Source organism: Heloderma suspectum, chromosome 15 (assembly GCF_057233095.1).
Source record: "Heloderma suspectum isolate Gila_16-S chromosome 15, 16-S_ref, whole genome shotgun sequence".
NCBI classification, from domain to species: domain Eukaryota; kingdom Metazoa; phylum Chordata; class Lepidosauria; order Squamata; family Helodermatidae; genus Heloderma; species Heloderma suspectum.
In genome coordinates this window covers 23,787,808-23,806,178 of record NC_139472.1, presented here as the reverse complement: position 1 = coordinate 23,806,178, position 18,371 = coordinate 23,787,808, and the positions used below count along the sequence as shown (strand labels likewise).

At 49.4% G+C, this 18,371-nt stretch overlaps 1 protein-coding gene across 3 annotated transcripts in view; it reads right to left on the bottom strand.

Moving 5' to 3' along the window:
• Positions 1-4,836: 4,836 nt before the first annotated feature.
• CAMTA1 (calmodulin binding transcription activator 1) overlaps positions 4,837-18,371 on the bottom strand; it is a 155,002-nt gene continuing 141,467 nt past the window's right edge. For all 3 annotated transcript variants that reach the window (XM_084822152.1, XM_084822150.1, XM_084822149.1), the window contains one exon: positions 4,837-6,366. In XM_084822152.1, coding sequence (XP_084678278.1) covers positions 6,306-6,366 — 61 coding nt within the window. In that variant the 3' untranslated portion in view covers positions 4,837-6,305. The remainder of the gene's footprint in view (positions 6,367-18,371) is intronic.

Genomic DNA, 18,371 nt, shown 5'->3' with positions numbered 1-18,371 from the left:
TTTGTCCGACCTCCCTGCTTGCTTCTCATCTTGCCTCCACTAGAGATTAGCAGCAGCGCAGCCTGAATGAGTTGATACTAACCGGTTCTGTTATTGATGCTTTTCTGCATTTTCGTGTTGCTGTTTTTCTGATTGCTTGTTTATGTTGAGCAAAATCAAGGCTGCTTAATGTTGCAACGGGGCAAGCGCGGGGCACTGCAGCTGCACCCGCCGTTCCCGTTGCCTTGGAACTTGGCCCCTGCCGGGTGATGTAATGGCACAGTCTGGCCGCCGCAAGGGCAACACTGCACTGCAGCCCAGCTGGCTCCAGCAGTGTGACCATCTGCCCAGGCATGGGATTCTGACCACAAGGCCGTGGTGCTGGGCACGTTCGACGCTAGATGCCTGTAAGCTGCCTTGGGGACCTTTCGCAGAAGGCAACTGTTTTCCTTCCTCTGAATGCTGCAGAGATGGACATCTTGCAGGCGAGTTGCTCCGACCTGCCACCATCATCCCCTCCGGCCCGTTTGGTATGGCACAGCAGCTTTGCCAGGCACTTGCCTGTGGTTGGTTGTGACTGACCTACATAGGGACAGGTGCAGCGCCAGCACCAGGGCTGTCCCACAACACTGTGTGACGCCACCAGTTGTGGTCTTGTGTTGGCGGAGCTGCCCTTGTGGCCTCTGCTGATCTGCTTCCACTCAGCCATTCCTTGACAGCCTCGTTGGTTCTGGTGGCGCTTATTCTTGAGTGGCCATGTTGAAGAATGCAGAACTCCCTCTCCTGGTGGCCGCAGCAGCAGCTGACAGGATCTGAAATACTTGGCTGGTCACCCCGGGCCTTGCAACGTGGGGGAGTTTTGTGTCCCGAGATGCTGACTGCTGTACCAGCCAGAGGTCCATGGCCCAAACTGGAGCAGGTTTGTGCCTGGTTGAGCGCACTGTTGGCTTAGTGCAGAAATTGCTCCCCCCACCACACACACTCTAACGGATCCTCAGAGTGCATGTGGACGAGCTGCAGCTATCAGAGGACCTGGAACAGCTGCCATTTGGCCGGAAAGGCACACCCACAACGCTCGAAGTGGTTCTGCTTTAGTCACTGGTAACATGCATGTATGTGGTGCTGGAGAAGACTCTTACGAGTCCCCTGGCCTGCAAGGAGGTCCAATCAGCCACTCCTACAGGAAATCAGCCCTGAGTGCTCATTGGAAGGACAGATACTGAAGCTGAAGCTCCAATATTTTGGCCACCTAATGCGAAGAGAAAACTCCCTGGAAAAGACCCTGATGCTGGGAAAGACTGAAGGCAAAAGGAGAAGGGGACGGCAGAGGATGAGATGGCTAGATAGCATCACCGACGCAATGAATATGAACTTGAGCACACTCCGGGGGAGCGCGGAGGACAGGAAGACCTGGCGTGCTATGTCCATGGGGTCACAAAGAGTCGGACACGACTGAACAACATGCATGTAAAACTGCATTTGGTCAGAATGCTCACTGGCATTACAAATGCCTCTCCTCAGAAGAACATAAGAGCTGTGCTGTCTAATGCACTATTCTTGCCTGCGCAGCACCCTCCTGCTCCTGTCCCCTCTCATACTGGAGGGAATTTTCAGCCATCATGACTAGTAGCCACTGATAGCCTCTATGAACTGGTCTAATCCCCTTTTAAAGCACCCACGGTAACTATGTGCTGTGTGAAAAAGGACTTCCTTTTGTCCGTCCCGAATTTCCCACCAATCAGCTTCAGGGATGACCCCCTTGAGTTTTGGTATTATATGAGAGGGACAAAAAAATGTCTTCCTACCCACTTTCTCCACACCATGCATAATTCTGTACACCTCTATGTCTCCCCTCATTCGCCTTTTTTTCTAAGCTAAACTATCCCAGATGCTGTAGCCTTTCCTCATAGGGGAGTTGCTCCAGCCCTCTGATAATTAAGTTACTTTTTTGCAACTCTACAAGGTCCATTTTTAGGTGTGCCGACCAGGACTGTACACAGTATTCCAAGTATGGCTGTGCCGTAGATTTCTGTAAGGGCAGGATGATCTTGGCGGTCTTATTTTCAAATCCTTTCTTAATGACCCCCAACATGGAATTTTCCTTTTGCACAGCAGCTGCACACTGGGCCGGCATTTTCCTTGAACCGTCTTCGCACTCCAGCATTAACATCATTCATGTAACCGGCACTGGGACAGACTCGGAAGCAATTCAACCCTTGTGTGTGAAAATATGGTTTTGTTCCTTGAGAAAAAGTGTCTGGGCCATAAACAACAGAGGATCTCTAAGAGGTTCTGCTTCAAAGCCCAGATTCTCCTCACTCAATGTAGTCTGCTTATGCCGAGAGGCTTTTTCTCAAAACGGACTACTTAGCTGCTGTTGTCCAAGGTTGCGGCTCTCTGCAATCAGTAATAGTCAATTGCTGAATGTACTACACTGTGGTAGGGTGCGGAAAGCAGATGGCCAATGAGAAGCTGCCATGGTGTCCTGCCTGCTGCCCTCACTGGCTATTTTTCTACCATCTTGAAAATGTGCTGGATTGTTCCTGGCTGAAAAGAAAACCTTTGATCCCTTGGCATTAATTTTAATAGCGATCATTCTCTTGGACCTCCACTTTGCACCTCTCTAGGTTCAGCATTCCAGCAGTGACAGCTCTGCTTCCTGGTTACCTGACTGCCTTGCAGATTTTAAAAAAGGACCAACAATAGTATAAAGAAGCACACTTCAAATGGGGAAATTTTCTTCTTTTTAATTTACAGCAGAAAGAATATAAAGCATTCAGAAAACATTTTCCATATTTTAAGGGCAATTCAAAACATTTTGCATGATTCCAGCAGCTGAGTTCTTCAACAGATCCATTGATTCAGTGATGCTTTTAACATGCACAGTTACAAAAATAAAACTTACAAAAAGAGACATCTATACTAGGTTTACATGCAAGTCTTGGGGACCCCCCCTCCCCTCTGTTTGGGCACCAACTACTGTGTGGAACTGCCATTAAGTGTGCAACCATAGAGGGGGTTCATGTTATATTATTTATTTCGTTCACACAGGATCTTTCATTTCACACATGTGATGTCACACAAAGGAGCAATTCTGCTTTTGGGGGAGACACAAGGGGATCTTGGCTCCTGGAGCTCAGAAACCTCAATTGCCCAGGAAGGAAGGCCCGAGAGATCTCCCTGTTCCTAACCAAGTCCTCCAACCCAGGGAAGGGCAAGGGGGGAAAATTTGATACCGCCTCGGGAGGCGTTTCTAATGGGAACGTGCCAAAAGGTCATGGCGAGGCCCACAGGTGAGGGGCCCAACTCAGCAAGACATTTTAGCACGTCTCAGACTTGCATCAGATGCACACAGGGCGTTGTTCCAGCAGGGAACCTGCTTGGGGCTCTCTGTGGGACTGGGGGAGGGACAACAGCCGTGAGCCTCAACCTGCCTTGCAGGCACCAGCAGGTCTGCCTTTGCAGTGGGCCGGCTCCAGCACAGCACCTTGAGGGTTCAGCTGCCAATCAACTGATGCACCACCAAGCCTGTGGATCTGGAAGGATTAATGGCAAAACACCTCGAGAGACTCTGAGAACCCTTAGACAAATGCAGACACTCTCAAAAATGGCCACTGAGGTCATTACTCTCGTTAGGGGACATCCAGCATCAGTCCAAGAGACAAAAAGTGAACTGTTTCCATCGGCGTCAGAGCAGCCCAAAGGAATCCCTTCTAGCTTCTCCTTGCTCCCCTTTGCTCCCCATGCAAAAGGCCTCTGCAGTCAGTAACCCCAGCACCTGGCCTGAGACCGTGGCCTCCACACCAGCGGGGAAGGAGCCAAATTCCTTCGGCATCCTGGTTTGTTTTTTTGTCTTTCCTGTTTATTGGGCTCTAAAGCAGCAATTAACAAATGTACAGAGAGCACGAGCATCATTCAGCACATACACCACGGTAATTTTTCAGTCTTGGCAGTGAAAAGAATTAGAAAGAGAGACACAACTGTAATGATAGAGAAGGCACCAAGAGCCCTGACCCCAGGTGGGTTTTTGTTCATGCTTTTTGGCCACAATCTTTGTGTTTCCATCTCCTTTTAAAGGCCAGTTTAAAAGCTGCACAGAATTGTGAATATTTTTAGGCTTCACAATGAGCCTCTCAGCAAGACAAAACATTTCATCTGGTGACGGAGATCAAGCAAGAGCAATTACGGGTCCACTGACCACACGGCTAGAAAGGTCAGACCAACTGACCCAGCTGGAACGGTTCAACTGGCACCAGCAAGACTCATGCAGGATGGAGGGCGGGGGGCTCTCCAGCTGGGGCCCACCTCTGACCTCAACTACACCACCTGCCTTCAAACACAGTGGAGTGTAGTTAACCATCAGGATCCCCCCCCCCCCCCGCGGTCTACATTTCACATTATCGAAATGACTAATTTAAAACAGATTTCTTTGGCTCCTCTCTATGTGGAAATAGCAATATACCATGACACCCCTACAAAACCTGCTTGCATCTTCTAAATTTTTACTTATTTTTTTAATTTTTTGTGCAATTTTAGTACATTGTCTGACTTCCAGCAGGAAATATGGACATGTGAAACATTTTTTTCTACTTTCATACTATTTCTTTTTATTTTATTTTATTTTTTATTTTATGTTCATTCTAAGTGTTCTTTATTGGAGTGAGTGTATGGTGTTAAGCTAGATACAATTTTGTATTCTTATGATTATCTGCTTTGCAAAATAACTTAATTTCTTCTTAAGCAATATTAGCATTCACTTTACTTGGCACCATTGGCAAAAAAGGAGAAATTAAATACAAAATAAAAAAGATAACCAAGAAGGTTAAAATAAAGGTAAATGAACTCCTGGTAGCCAAAATCAAATGTAAACATATCTCTTTTTTTTTTTTTAAGTAATGTTACTTTGCCTTTTTTCCTAAGTCTAAATACATTAGCTCTTTTGCTTCTGCAGTTTAGTCATGCTTTAGCAAAATGTTCTTCTAAAGAACATTTAAAATAAAGTTTCTTATAGTGAAATAAAGTTTTTGTTTCATTTTACAGACCATAAGCCACTAATGCTTTGCTTTTTCGTTTCTTTTTTTCCTTGAATTCATGCACATCTGTTTTAGTATATACAATATGTACAAACATCCACACGTTTCTCGTTCATTCCGACAAAACTATACAAATACGCAAATTTCTCTTGCCAAGTTATTGACCCTTTGCGAATAAAATATTTAGCAATTAATCAATATATTCCCTTTCAAATATTTATTTCTCATTGCCATTTCTACCTTCTCTCTATATACAGAAACTGCCTAGATTTTCATTTTTTCCTCGATGAAATAGCCAAAACAAGAAATTTACTGGCCGGAATGCAGCACCACACCTGCTCCTTTGGTGGTATAAATGTCCAGTCAGCTTATTTGCACATGACTCTTCGGTCGAACAAGAGGTCTGCAGGTTACTAAAATGTTTTACAAATCATTGTAATTAAATAAGTAAAAATCTTGCATGAAGTAAGGCCAGAAAATAAAGTGCCAAATATGAGAAGTGCATATGGCAGTTGATATACTTCGAAGGCTCTAGAGAGAAAAAAAGAAAGACACCAAAAAAAGAAGAGAAACTTTTTGCTTGAGCTGCTCACCCATTCTCTCTCACCCACCCCCATCCCACCCCCTTGCAAATACCCGTTTGCCTTAAAAACACTGACAGCTTTCTGGAAAAACTCCCACGGGATGTATTGAAAACCAGCAGATCTAAAAAGTTGCATTAAAGTGTGTTGCAGAGAACGATTCGGATGAAGAACAGAAAGACAGACTTGCAAAGGAGATGGAGGAGGGGCAGGGAAGACGGAAGGTGACCAAAGACTTTTCACGGAGAATTCCAACGTTTCCGGGTCTTGGAGATGATTGACAGGTGCAGGAATAGCATTCTTGGACTGTGGGGTTTTTGCTTTTTTTTTGGTATATTATTTGTACAGTTCCACACTTTTTTTTTGTTTTAATACAGCCCTATATGAAAAGGATAATTAATTGCTTCTCTTTTTTTCATTTTTGAGAGGAATGAAGCAACTCATGAAAACTCCTTCCGGGTGTGTCACTTCCCCCCCCATGATCCAACCAAAGATTTGAGTTCCAAGATGTCTTGCTGAACAAATTAAAATTGTCCATGAAAGTGCAAATGTAATGACTAAACATTACCATTAAAATCCTGCAGCCGATATTCTCGGCACTGCAGTCAGTTTCTTTTTTTTTTCTTTTTTTAAATAATTAAATCATTTTTGTTGTTGCATGTTTCTGCTAAAAACAGAAAATGAAAACAGTCTGAAAAGCAATGCCACATCGCTATGGGATGCTACTGCCGTCCCTTTCTTCAAGTTCCTTGGCCTTTTTCAATTCTTTCACTCTAAAAGACAAAAAAATGAAAAAGGGAAACCATGTGATGTTTCTGGTGTGAAAAAGTAAAAGACATTCCTCGTTTCTTTTCCTTTCTTCAATTCTTTCCCATTTCACCAATAATTCAATATAATAAATTCCATAATGTAACAGCATAGTCCAGAACTGCACAGTCATTTACGATAAGGTCTGTGTGTCAACAGGTTGGAATGCAAGTTCCTTCATTCCTTCGGTGGTTCTGTCTAGATAAAACAGCATTATTCAAGTCAGCCTGACAAAACCGGGCAGCCATGCCAGGTGGATCAGCAGAGGCTCTTGGTTTTGCTGCTTGCGAAGCAGGGCAAGCTGGAACCATGTGGACACTGCTGTTCCCCCCTACACCTTGACTGTCGCCCAGCCAGGAATCCCAAGGCTGGGGACAGCGCACGGATGAGCTTCTACTAGATCACCTGCTGCTGCTGCAGATTTACACAGTTGCTCAAGGTGTGCGCAGGATGGAATGTAAAGAAGGCTCCTCTCTGCAGAATACAAAACTTATTTCAAGCATCAGCGTTTCAGGGTTGATTCAGACAACCTGCTCACAATATCAGCACCCTAGCAGTGTTTGTTGGAGAACTAGTGCTCTGAAGAGATTAAAGCTGCAATCCTATGCATGTTTAGAAGTCATCCAGCTGGCTGGAGCATGCTGGGAGTTATAGGACTTTTTGGTGTCTAAACATGCATAGGATTGATCCTAAGGCTGTAATCCTATACACACTTACCTGGGAGTCATCCCCGCTGAATTCAACGGGACTTACTTCTAAGTAGATATGCACAGGATTGCACTCTAAAAGCCCATCTTGGAGTAAGTCTCCATTGGAGGAACAGGTTTCTCAGGAGCAACTTGCCAAGTACCAGCTGAAAATAAAATATTGTCTGGTGGTCTACTCATTCTACAGCTTTTCTTTTTATACATATTGGAGACAATATTGACCAGCAAGGCTGACCATGTCATGGCTTTCCCTTTCTACTTGATGCAGCTAAACATCCTGTCTCTTTTACTGCTCTGACGAGCAATTCACCCAAGAAGACACTGTCTCCATAAATGTCATTTCTAGCTGCAATTCTAGACACAGCACCTAACAGACAGTTAAGGCAATACAGATGTTAAGTTTAGAAGGCGTAGAAACATGTGGGACATGCTTTCCCATGCAATGCTTACATTGCCCCATTGTGCACCCCAGTTACTGCAGAATAAAAGCCCCGCCTTTTACAGGGCTGTCACTGAGGACATGCATGATCTGCCAAAGCTGGCGGCTCCTTGGTGAGCACATGCCGAGTCATGCAAAGTCTGTGCTACCAGAGCACTTCTGCTGGCTGGGTGTGTGTGGGGGGGTAGGGAGTGCAAATCATGCTTCACAGGCGCCATCGGGCATTGGCATGCGATGTCTGTACTGAGACAGACCTGTTGCCATTGTATGGAAGATGCATGCAGATTCCCGCACCATTCCATATGTGCATGAGTATACTGATGCCATCCACAAAATTATGTCACTCCTTTCTTGGGCCCTAAACTGTGATGACAAAAAAAAATTAAAAAGGGATGGTTGACTTGCTTGAACACTGAGGCTTAAACACCACTTTTTGGAGAGATGGTAGATTTTGAGGTGTTAACAACCCCTGTGGCATCCCTTAGCTAAATTGCTGAGGTTTCCCAGAGCTGTAGTTTCTAGTGCGACCTGCACGCATTTCACAAGCTTATTTTCCACAACCAAAAGCAATAGACTTTAGAATTATTCTCACTTCTACACATTTGTGCCTTGAGCCAGCAAGGGAGAGCCACACGGGCAGCTGAGGCTCATCACAATACTAATCCAGTCCCCACCAAACAAAAAGGGTGCCTCGGATATGGATGGGATGGTAAGCACCATCCGGGATTGCTGGCTGCACGCAACAAAGGGTGGCCGGACATGGATCAGGGCCTCTGAGGAGGGGGAATGACTGCAACTTGCTTGAGGAACTGTTTCTATCACTGGTAGAGTTGACACAATTATATGCTTTGTTTGAAACATCCTTTTTTACGACCAGCGGTGTAGTGGTGGCAGGTTGTGCCGGGGCTTTGCTCTGGCACTTTTTATGAAGCCAGCCCCCAGCTGGGTCAGTCTCCTAGGGAAGGCTGAGGGAGCAGAGGGAGTGCGGGCGGCTGCCTCTTGTCTACTACGCAGAGCGAGAGAGGGAGCCTGAGGGAGCTCTGCACCCTCCTCTCACCCCCCCTTCTCCTCCTCAGCTCTTGGCTTCTCCACCCGTCCCTGCTCTGTGCCTGCGCGCCCGGCGCTGCCCTCGTCTCCTGCAACACTGGCCACCCATTCAGGGCTGCTGCTGGCCATGGCAGCGGCAGGAGAGGGGGGTGCTGCTGGTGCTGCCACCATTATTTCCTTATGGGGCAGGGCAGGTGGCTGGTTTGTGCCAGTTTTTAGGATTTATCACACAATCCTATGCATGTTTACTCAGAAGTCAGTCTCACTATGTTCAATTGTCAATTGGGCTTTCTCCCAGGTAAGTGTGTGTAGGACTGCAGCCTTAGCTGCTGTCCCAAGATCTCTGTAAATTTTATTCAAAATAATACTGTTAATACTTGAACATTAATTTCTACAGTAAGCAGAATTGCCAAATGCAACCTGCTCTGTCAGCAACACTTTTTCATACAAGGCTGGCATGTATCTGGGCAAACAAACCCTGGTGGAGGGAAGGGAAACAGAAAAAAAAACAATTGGGTGGAAGAGGAGAAAGAAGGGGTGTGTGTGTGTGTGTGTGCGCGTGCGCGCGTGGTTCAATCAGATGGGTGTATGGACATTTCTGTTGCGGGATGGGACTGATATAATGAAGGAGCTTAGGAAAGGCTAATGGGTAACGTTGGGGCGCTAAGGGAGTGTGTAAGGGGCCTGTTTAAATGAGAAGGGATTGGTCCATGAGGCTGAGTGGAGAGGGTGACGCTTCCATAGAGGATCAGAGTTTGAAAACCTAAAATGTTTGTGCTTGAGTGAGTGAGTGAGTGAGTGAGTGAAAAAGATTTAACACCCCTGCATTTTTTCTCAGACATCCAACTGAAGTACGCCTGCCTTACTCTCAGCTGCCCTGGCTTTGGATCCCAGCTGAAGGCTGCCTATCTTACAAGGTTGTACAATCTTAGAAGAGGCGTGGCTGTGGCTGTCACGGAGGGGCCCCGCACTCCTGAAGTTGCCACTACGCTACTGTTTACGACTATTTACGAGAGCAATAAATTAACATTAATATCTGTACAGCTCCACATAGAATACGACCATTAGGACACTGGCTGGTATTTCCCGGGGAGGGGATCTCCCCTTGGTGGGATTCCTTCCCAGTGCAAATTCCAGCTTCAGAGCAAGGTTTTTCCTTAGGACAGCAGCAAGCGAGGAAAAGGATACATTGCCCCTCCGTGCCTGCTCTGATCGTGTTAATTATCAACCCGCTCCCCAAGCTGAATGCCATTTGCATTTTTAAAAAGAAATCTGTATGTTACATAAAATATATTTAACTTCATGTCTAGTTTGGTTCTGACAAGACAAGCCACAAACAGCACAAAGGCCAAACTGGAAGAGCGTCTCTCCTAAACCTCCACAGCGTTCCTCCACTGCTAGAAACAGAACCTGAACTCAAGTGATATGAAAGAGAGTCACAGCACTGGAGGCCATTCCCAACCCACAAATGTCCCATCTTTCATTGGAAACTCCCAGAAATTCTAGGCCTGAGTTGCAAGATAATCTCAAATATGTGAGAGCCAATATTGTAATGCTGAGTATTCTCAGGCTCCTAATGGAGTTGCACATCTGCTCTACCGTTCAACCATTTAAAGTTTAAAACCTTTCTTTTTAATGCTGCTTTTGCCTAACCTGCAAGTGGCTCATATACTGACAAACAACTATCTATATCAGCTTTCTTCTTCTGGGGCTCCCTACATATGGCTCTCTTGTATCTTGCTATTCTTGCAATGTGTATTGCTTTGGGGGGCATGGCCCTAAATCAGCTTATACATCACTCAAATAAAAAACTATTGTGCAAAATGTTCTATTAAGTTGTTAACTCCTGAGTAACACTTTGATGTGCCTGAAAAAGCCCAAGAAAAAGCTTTCCTAGGCATTGCGGGCAGCTCTCCCGTTATTTTGGCCTTTAACTCCCAGCATTTCTGACCATTGCCCATGCTTTCAGGGGCTTCTGGGAGTTGAAGTCCCAAACATCTGGGGATCCACCTTCTGCCCACCCTTGTTCTAGGTCATACAGGATGACAGTGAGGCTCAACCACCTGGGTGAATATCCATCACCCTAGAACAGGTCCCCCAGCCCCCCGCAACATCGAAGAGCCTCCTCAGCAGGCTGGCTGATGTAGAAAGCATGTATGTTCAGACATGTGTGTCTGCGTGTTTACACACAGGACATGTGGCGCTCACTAGGCCAAGGCACCCGAAGTTACTAGAAAATTCCAGATATGGGACATTTGCACATTTTCCCCCCCAGATGGAGGGGAAGACAAAAATTCCAGTCCTAGTTACGCTTGAGTAAACCCCATTGAGCACACCAGGACTTACTGACAAAGTAGCACGCACAGGGCCGCACTATAAGATGCTAATGAGAGAGAGAGGCAATCTGGTTCCTATGTAGTCCAAGACACCTTGGCTAGTGGAAATGTCTGGAGCAGAGGGGGTGGGGGCATTTGTGCGTTCATACCCTTAGCAGTCAAAACTTGGGGCATGAAGATTACCTCATCACAGGGGCCAACATTCAAGCACAGAGCGAGCTGAGGCCCACATGGGACGCTGAAATCTGGTGCCAGAAGGATGCTGGAAGGTGGGGTCAGGGCCGTTAGGCAGACCGAGGTGCCCACAGCACTTAGCAGATGCTGGGGTGCAGCCCTTGGCCAGTCCCCTCAGTTGCTCAGTCCGGGGCCCTAAACAAGGCTGCTGCCTCAGGGGTGGTGGAGGATGAGATCCCATTGCCAGCATTAAAATAGGTCCTGCTGCCGCTCCAGTTGGCTTCTGGAGATGGGGAAGGGCGGCATCTTGTCCTTTGCCTCAGGCTGCAGGATGCCTGGGGCTGGCCCTGGGGGGCTGTTCCGCTGCCTCTTCTCCCCTGACTTCAGTCTGACTTGGATTCAGGGGCTGCCTCCAGGAGCACAGTGCCTCTACTTGCAGAATGGAAGCTGCATTCACAGCGGATATGGCACATATGCTGAGGTCTTCCAACTAGAACACGTTCAGCAAGCAGTCTCTCGAAAACAGTGTGTGTCCCCCCGGCCCCGACTGCAAGAAGCAGGGAGGGTTCCTTACTAGTCCAAAACGCTGCCACAGCGGTTGCGTTGAAGCAATGGAAGAAGCAGAAGCCCGGAGAAGCTGGGGAGGGAGCAGCCCCTTGCCCATTTATGTCCACCCCCCTCCGCCCAGACACGTCTTTCAGATGATGATTTTGTGAGCAAATGAGTCTTAGAAAAAAAAGTTTTTAAGAATGGAGAATGGCTGAGTGAGTCAACAGCACATTGCAGAGCCCTCTTGCATCAGAGCTGACTCCAAACAGCCAGCCAGGGAAGTGCTGATGAAGCTGACAGCAAAACCAGTTTGGGAATCGCGGAAGGCCCGGAGGAGGTGTGGGGCAGAGGCGCCCCAGAGCGGGGCCGTGGAGTCAGTTACTTGTCGCTCTTAGAGCAGTAACGGCTTGTGGGTAATTTGGGAAGGGGGGCTCCTCCCTTTCCCCATGTGAGCGGCAAAGCAAATAGAGAGGGAGGCCCAGGGACAGCCTGGAGTGAGCGGCCTGCAACTGAACGCACAGATTTGTGCTTCGAAAGCATCCCGCTCCTGAAAGAGGCAAATGGAACACAGTTACTTAGGCGACCACGACACGGGCCACATGCGACACGCCATTCCCTCGGAACCACTGTCCTGGGCCAGGTCTCATGAGGGCTGCCAGCGGTGGGGCGGACTTCCCCAGAACTGGGCCAGAGGGACGCCTCCGCTCCTGAAAATGCGGGCCTCCTGCACCGCGCCCCACCTTGACACGGAGCCAAATGCCCTCCAGTCTCTCCTCCCTCTCTGGCCCTCCAAGGTTGCCCCCGGCCCCGTTACTGGCTCCTCTCTGGCCCTGCCTGCCCGGCTTTCTGGGGCCTGACCTCAGCTTGGCTCCCCAAGCGCAAATCCACCTCCCTGGAGCATCCTGGCACTCGCCTTCGGGAGTCTCTCCCAGGAATGGCTTCCTCTCCCTTCATGTTCTGCACAAGCCCTGGCCCAGCGCCGGACTTCTCCAAGGCACAGAAAGGTTGGGTTTCGAGAAAAACCCAGACAAAAAGGCAACTCCATCTGCCCCAGCCTGGAAATACTTCAGCTGTTCCCAGAGGAAACAACGTATTTGGAGTGACCCAGACCTGGGAGGTGCTGCGCCTTGGGATGGAGAATACATGGCCAGCAGGGCCGTCAGATTTTGAGTGAAGCAGGCGCTCTACTTACCCCATTCCACTACTCCCAGAGCAGAGCCAGCCCCATCAAAGACAGCAAAGATGCTCTCTGTTCTGTTGGAGGAAGGGGGCTGCTAGCAGCAGCGGCTGGTGCCCAGTGGGGGATCGTCTCTGGGTTGCTGAGGCAACTGGGGCGCTGCCCTGGCCACACGTACAAATGGGCCGCTGCTGAGGACTGCTGCTTCTGGGCACAGTGCATGTTCTCATTCCAGCCTGGGAGGCTTTACATCAGCTCTGGTGTGGCTCAACACCCTTAACCACGTGCCCCCCAAGGAGCCATTCAGATGTATCCCATTTGCACTTTGGCCAGAGAAGTTGCTTTACTCAGTGGCACAGCAGGACTGGGCATCCGCACGAGGGGGCGAGCCAGCTCACCTGTGGAACGCAAGTGCAGGCCAGTCTTCTGGCCAGCCACCTGCTTTCTTCCTGCTGCATGTCCAGCTCAGAGAAGAACCGGGGCAGCCTGGTCCTCTCGACGCAGAGATGCCAGGATCGCTTGCCTGCGCTGTGCTCAGGGCATGGGGCCAAGGCCTTTCTGGTCTGCAGCTAGAAATCCCTTGTTGTCCTCACATTACTAGAAATGCTCAGGAGAGCTCCACTGCTGCCATGGCCCAGGTGATGCCAGTTTGGGTCTGGAAGGGCCGTGCCTCTCCCTTTCACAGTCCCGGGGCCAGCCCCACTTGCAAGGTGCCACCAATGGGGCTCTCGCACCACCTATTGTGGGTCAGCAGAGCCGGAGGGGCCTCAAAGCCTCATTCTAGGGCAGGAGTGGAGAAGCCATGGCCCTCCAGGTGTTGTTGGATTTCAACTCCCATCAGCCCCAGCCAGGAGGGACAACAGAAGTTGTAGTCCAACAACGTCTGTGCACTGGGATAGACGGAAGGATGTCTCTGTGTGACCATCCTTGAATCCAGCCCAGGGGTGTCTCTGAGGTCAGTCACTGGCATGGAGGGCTGGAGCAGGCAGGCTGTGAGGGCCCGTGGGTCAGACAAAGGCAGAGGCTGGGCTCCAGGATTTACATGAGGCTGGCCAATCCAGAGGCTTCATATAGCCAGCCAATCACAGCGACTGATGCTGCACACCCCTGGGCTTGTACACGCCTGCCCACCTGAGTGGCTCACTAGGGTAGGTCCTGCTCTCAAGCCCTGCCACATCCCCATTAATCTCCACAGGGCTTGCATTACAAAACCTGGCCAAGGCTGCACGTGACTGCAGCAGCAGCAGCGGTGCGCCATCAGGCACCCACTCTGGAGCCTGACAGGCAGTGAGAAACCATTCCTGGCTTGGGAGTGTCCCACTGAAAACAAATGAATAAACAAAAAATGGCAGCTATGTGCATTATCACGTGGGGTGTGTGAAAACCGTGCAATCACTCATGTCAGCTTGGGAGCAGCAACGGACATGGACACATGGTTGGGTGCACGGCCTTGCACAGTAGAGCTGAGGAGGGACATGTGCACCCTCCTCACTTTTGTGTGGAATAAAAGCAGCAGATGGCCAAGAGCTTACCATTGGCCAAGACTGCTCTAAGCAGAAGCCACCCACCGGCTGAATGCTACGGGCAGCGCTGGGCAGATGCGGAGAGATTTGGCACGAGCCATGCTAAGAAAAAAGCCTCACCATGCACACATCCAGCCCCCCCGCCCCCGGGGACTGCCCACTGTGCAACAGATGGCTCACTCCCCGTTTTATACTCGGAATGGCCAGGCGGCTCCTGCCTTCGGAAACCTTTCAAAAGCACAGGGATTTCTAAGTCAGAACAAGTCTTCCTCCAAACAGGTTTCAGGGAAGGAAGCGTGGAGGTCCTGCAGACATTTTCCGATGCCTCTTGGGACCCCTTCCAAACACTCTGGCCTTTCACCCGAGATGTCTTGAGGGCACATCTACAAATGTAAAATGTGAATGCAACAAATCCACACATGATACCAACAATTGCGGGCCTCAAGCTTGCAGGCTCTACTTTCCTCCCCCCCCCCGGGGGGGGGCCTTGAGCTCCACCAGCTGGAGCCAAGTGAAAACAATGGGCTTAGAAAGAGGGCCAAACGAACACTTCAGACGATGGAACTAGGCACTTCTGGATGCATCTCAGCCCAGGCCTAGAATGCAGCTCATAGTCCCTTCCATCAGGTTTTTTTTTTTTTAGGTAGACTAATTTTGAGTGACCAGGCGGGGGGAAGGGGGGGAGTTGTTACTATTGTTAAACAATTGGGAGTCAGAAATCTTTGGTTATCTATTGCAAATCTACCAGTAAATCCTGCAGTGTAAACCCAGAGCTGCTGCTGTTCTCTCCTGGGTCCAACGGCTTTTCCTTGCCAGTCACATTAAAGCTCTAGTTTCTTCCAGTCCTTCTATGTATTTGCCCTGACTGGACTCCCTGCACAAGAACAGAAGAGCCATCGAATACCTGCAAACAGGGTTCTGGGTCTCACACATGGGAAGAACCTCTTGTTTTGGGAAAGATCAAGTTTCAGAGATCAGGATCCATTACAAAGCAAGAGATGGCCAGCAGATTCCCTCCAAAGATGACCAGCTGGTTGCCCAACGTAGTTTTGGTGGCTCATGTTTGGACAGAAGTAGCTTCATCCAACCCAACCGCACTGCCTGCCTGCCCTCCCCTCTCACTCGGAATGGCACAGCCTTCTCCGACTCGGAGCTTGGCTGTTGCTTGTCTCCAGCTCTGGGCTTGGCTCTGTCTGGCCATGCTTCTGGGTCAGCGCCAGATCCCGTCTCCCTGCCAGATCGACTTTCTAGGAGCCCTCCTGCCAGCCCAGGGAGCTTTGGCTTGGCCTGCGCTCCAGACTCCCCTATGGTGGCCACTCCCATCTTCCTCTGGCTGATCATCTGTTCTACGGGGCTCCTCAACTCTGCCCTTCACGGAGAGGCTTCCAAGCTGCAGCTGGGGCTGCTCCACAGACACATCCCTGCAGCCATCTGCCAGGCCTCCAAGGCAAGCAGCGGACCGAGGGACAGGTGAGACCTTCCCAGGGTCATGGGGGGATTCTCCTCCCAGTTTCACGGCCCCCAAGAATGTCCTGGGGAAAGAGGCGGCTTCTGCGCAGCGCTCAGGAAGAGACTTTCAGAAGCAGGAAAACAAAGTGTTTGGTGGGAAACTCACGGAGGAAGGGCAGTGGGGTGTAGGCAGACCAGTGGTACTTTGACTGGAGGATACCAAACAAGTATAATGAATGAATGAACAGGACAATCAGAAAGCAAAGCAAATGGTTTTTAAACAATCCAGCATAACCGCACTCAACTCTTGATAAGGTATGATATAAAAGAGGAACCCTGCACCTTTCCCAAATGTGGCAATAAACTATGCAGTGGGAAAGAGAACACCAAAATGGATTCCTTTCTGCCCCCAAATGGCGCAGCTGCCTTCCCCTCCCCTCACACAATTCATGATGATGCACACACAGCTGGGATGTCATCCTGCTCCCCATAAAAAGTGACACTCCTGTGTTGATCCACAGCCTTAATTTAAAAAGATGCCCGCAAGTCCCCTGCCCTCACCTGCCCCAGCACTGAGACTGGGTTTCAGTTGAAAGAACTTACTAGTATGTTGCAAAGGCAGAACCCTACAAGCTTGCAATGGTTTTATATCAGTTTGTCATTGGTGTGAAGGTAGGCTTGCCTAGGCCTTGTAAGTAGTTTGGTTCAGGCGAGGTGCCTAACGGGATTGAGAGAATGTGTATGTGTCTGACCATGAGAAGGTAATTGTAACTTGCTCATTATAAGCAAGAAATTCCTATCCACCAAAGTAAGCTCATCCCTAAAGATAAGAAGGCAGCTGTGCCGATAAGACTGTTGCTGAACTAAATTAGCTCTTGAGCATGTGTAGTGTATTTTCTTTGTTCTCCAACTTTCAGCCTGTATAATTGCATCCTATTTCTTTCTTTTTTGGTGAGACACAGGGTCGACTGTCTCTCCCACAGCTGCGATGTGCTTTAATAAATTTCTGACTGTTCAACCGAACCTGCCCTGGATATTTCTTTAACACTGGCTTCCCCTCAAAGGACCCTGGGCTATTAAACCAGTTCATGTAATACAGCTGCACACACACAAAAAGCTCTGAAGAGCCTGGCACAACTCCTACTATTGGAAGGCATATTCTAGGAAGATGTGACCCCAGATTTAAGGCTTCTAGAAATGGCCAGTTCTGGGGTTTGTTTTGGCCAAGCAGCCATGATGAAGCCATTAGGGGTAGTGGAGGAAACCATACTCAGCTCGGGAGAAATTGAAGGAGTGGCGCACAAGGATCTGCCATGGGACTGTTTGCTTCATTGTGTCAAGCCGTGTTTCTGCTAGAGACTGCCAGCGTCTCTTGCTTCTATAGTAATAAAAGAGGATGTGTGTCTGTCCGTCCGTCCGTCCGTCAGTGCTATTGCACCAAGGCCATGAAACCCAGAGACCTGGAACTTGGCACTAACGGGTTATGTTATTTTAAAAACACATTAATATAAATTAATTTAAGTATGTCCATGTGGTTGAAGCCTGCAATATCTTCTCCAGTCACTAAATGGGAATCTTCCCTAACCAACACATACCTTTACAGTCCCTGCAATTTGAAGCGAGGGGAGGTTAGTAAACTGAGGGACACAGTTCTATGCCTCCTCCTCCCGCTTGCTGTGGGGCAGCCCCCTCAAGGAAATGGAGTGAGCAGTCCCCTCCCTCAGGGGGCTACAGTGGTGAACCATGGCAAGGGCCATGCCTAGGGATGCCACTGGACATGCCTACACTCAGACAGGGAGGCACATGGCATCCAACTCAGACAGCTGCGTGAGCTTGCTTGGAGGCTTCAGTGGATCCAACGGAGGGCTAGTCCCACCTGTGCCAAGCTGGGTCCATCCGCTAGTTTAAAATGATTACAGAATTATTGAGAGATGTCCTTGCTTTTGCCCAAGAACAAGCTGTAAGCAGCTGAAAGACTGGCTGGAGAACTCCTTTCCTGGGGAAACCCACCACACAGGGACCAAAGGCTGCATATATATGGTGATGGTGCAGAAAATGGGCAGCGTGTGTGCGTGTGAGGTTCTCCTGGATTTGGAGTACCCTTTGGTTGGAAATGCCAGGACTTGCGCCCAGGCCTGTCTGTGTGCACAGTGGGGGCTCTTCCGCCCCAGCAGATGGATGCACAGGAAACCGCCTTCTACAGAGGCCTCACCCACTGGTTCCCGGAGGCCAGTCTTGCCTCCTTTCACTGCCAGGAGCCTCGAGCCTTCCCCAGCCAGCCAATCAGCCCCCGTCTGCCTGGGAGACTGCACTCGGGAGCCAGCCTCCTCGGCCTTGGCCTCTTCTGCCACATGGATGCTCAGCAGAGCTGGTGGTTGTGTGTGCCAGCCAGGCAGAGCCTGCCCATCCAGAACCTCACTCAGGTCCCTGGATCCTCCAGCACAGCGGACAGGAGCGACGGCTGGGCGGACAGGCCAGGCCAAGGCACAGGCTGGGCCCCAGGGGCGTTGCTAGGCCTGGCCCCTGGCCCCAACATCCATTTCCCTGGCCCTGCAGATGGAAGGGCTTTT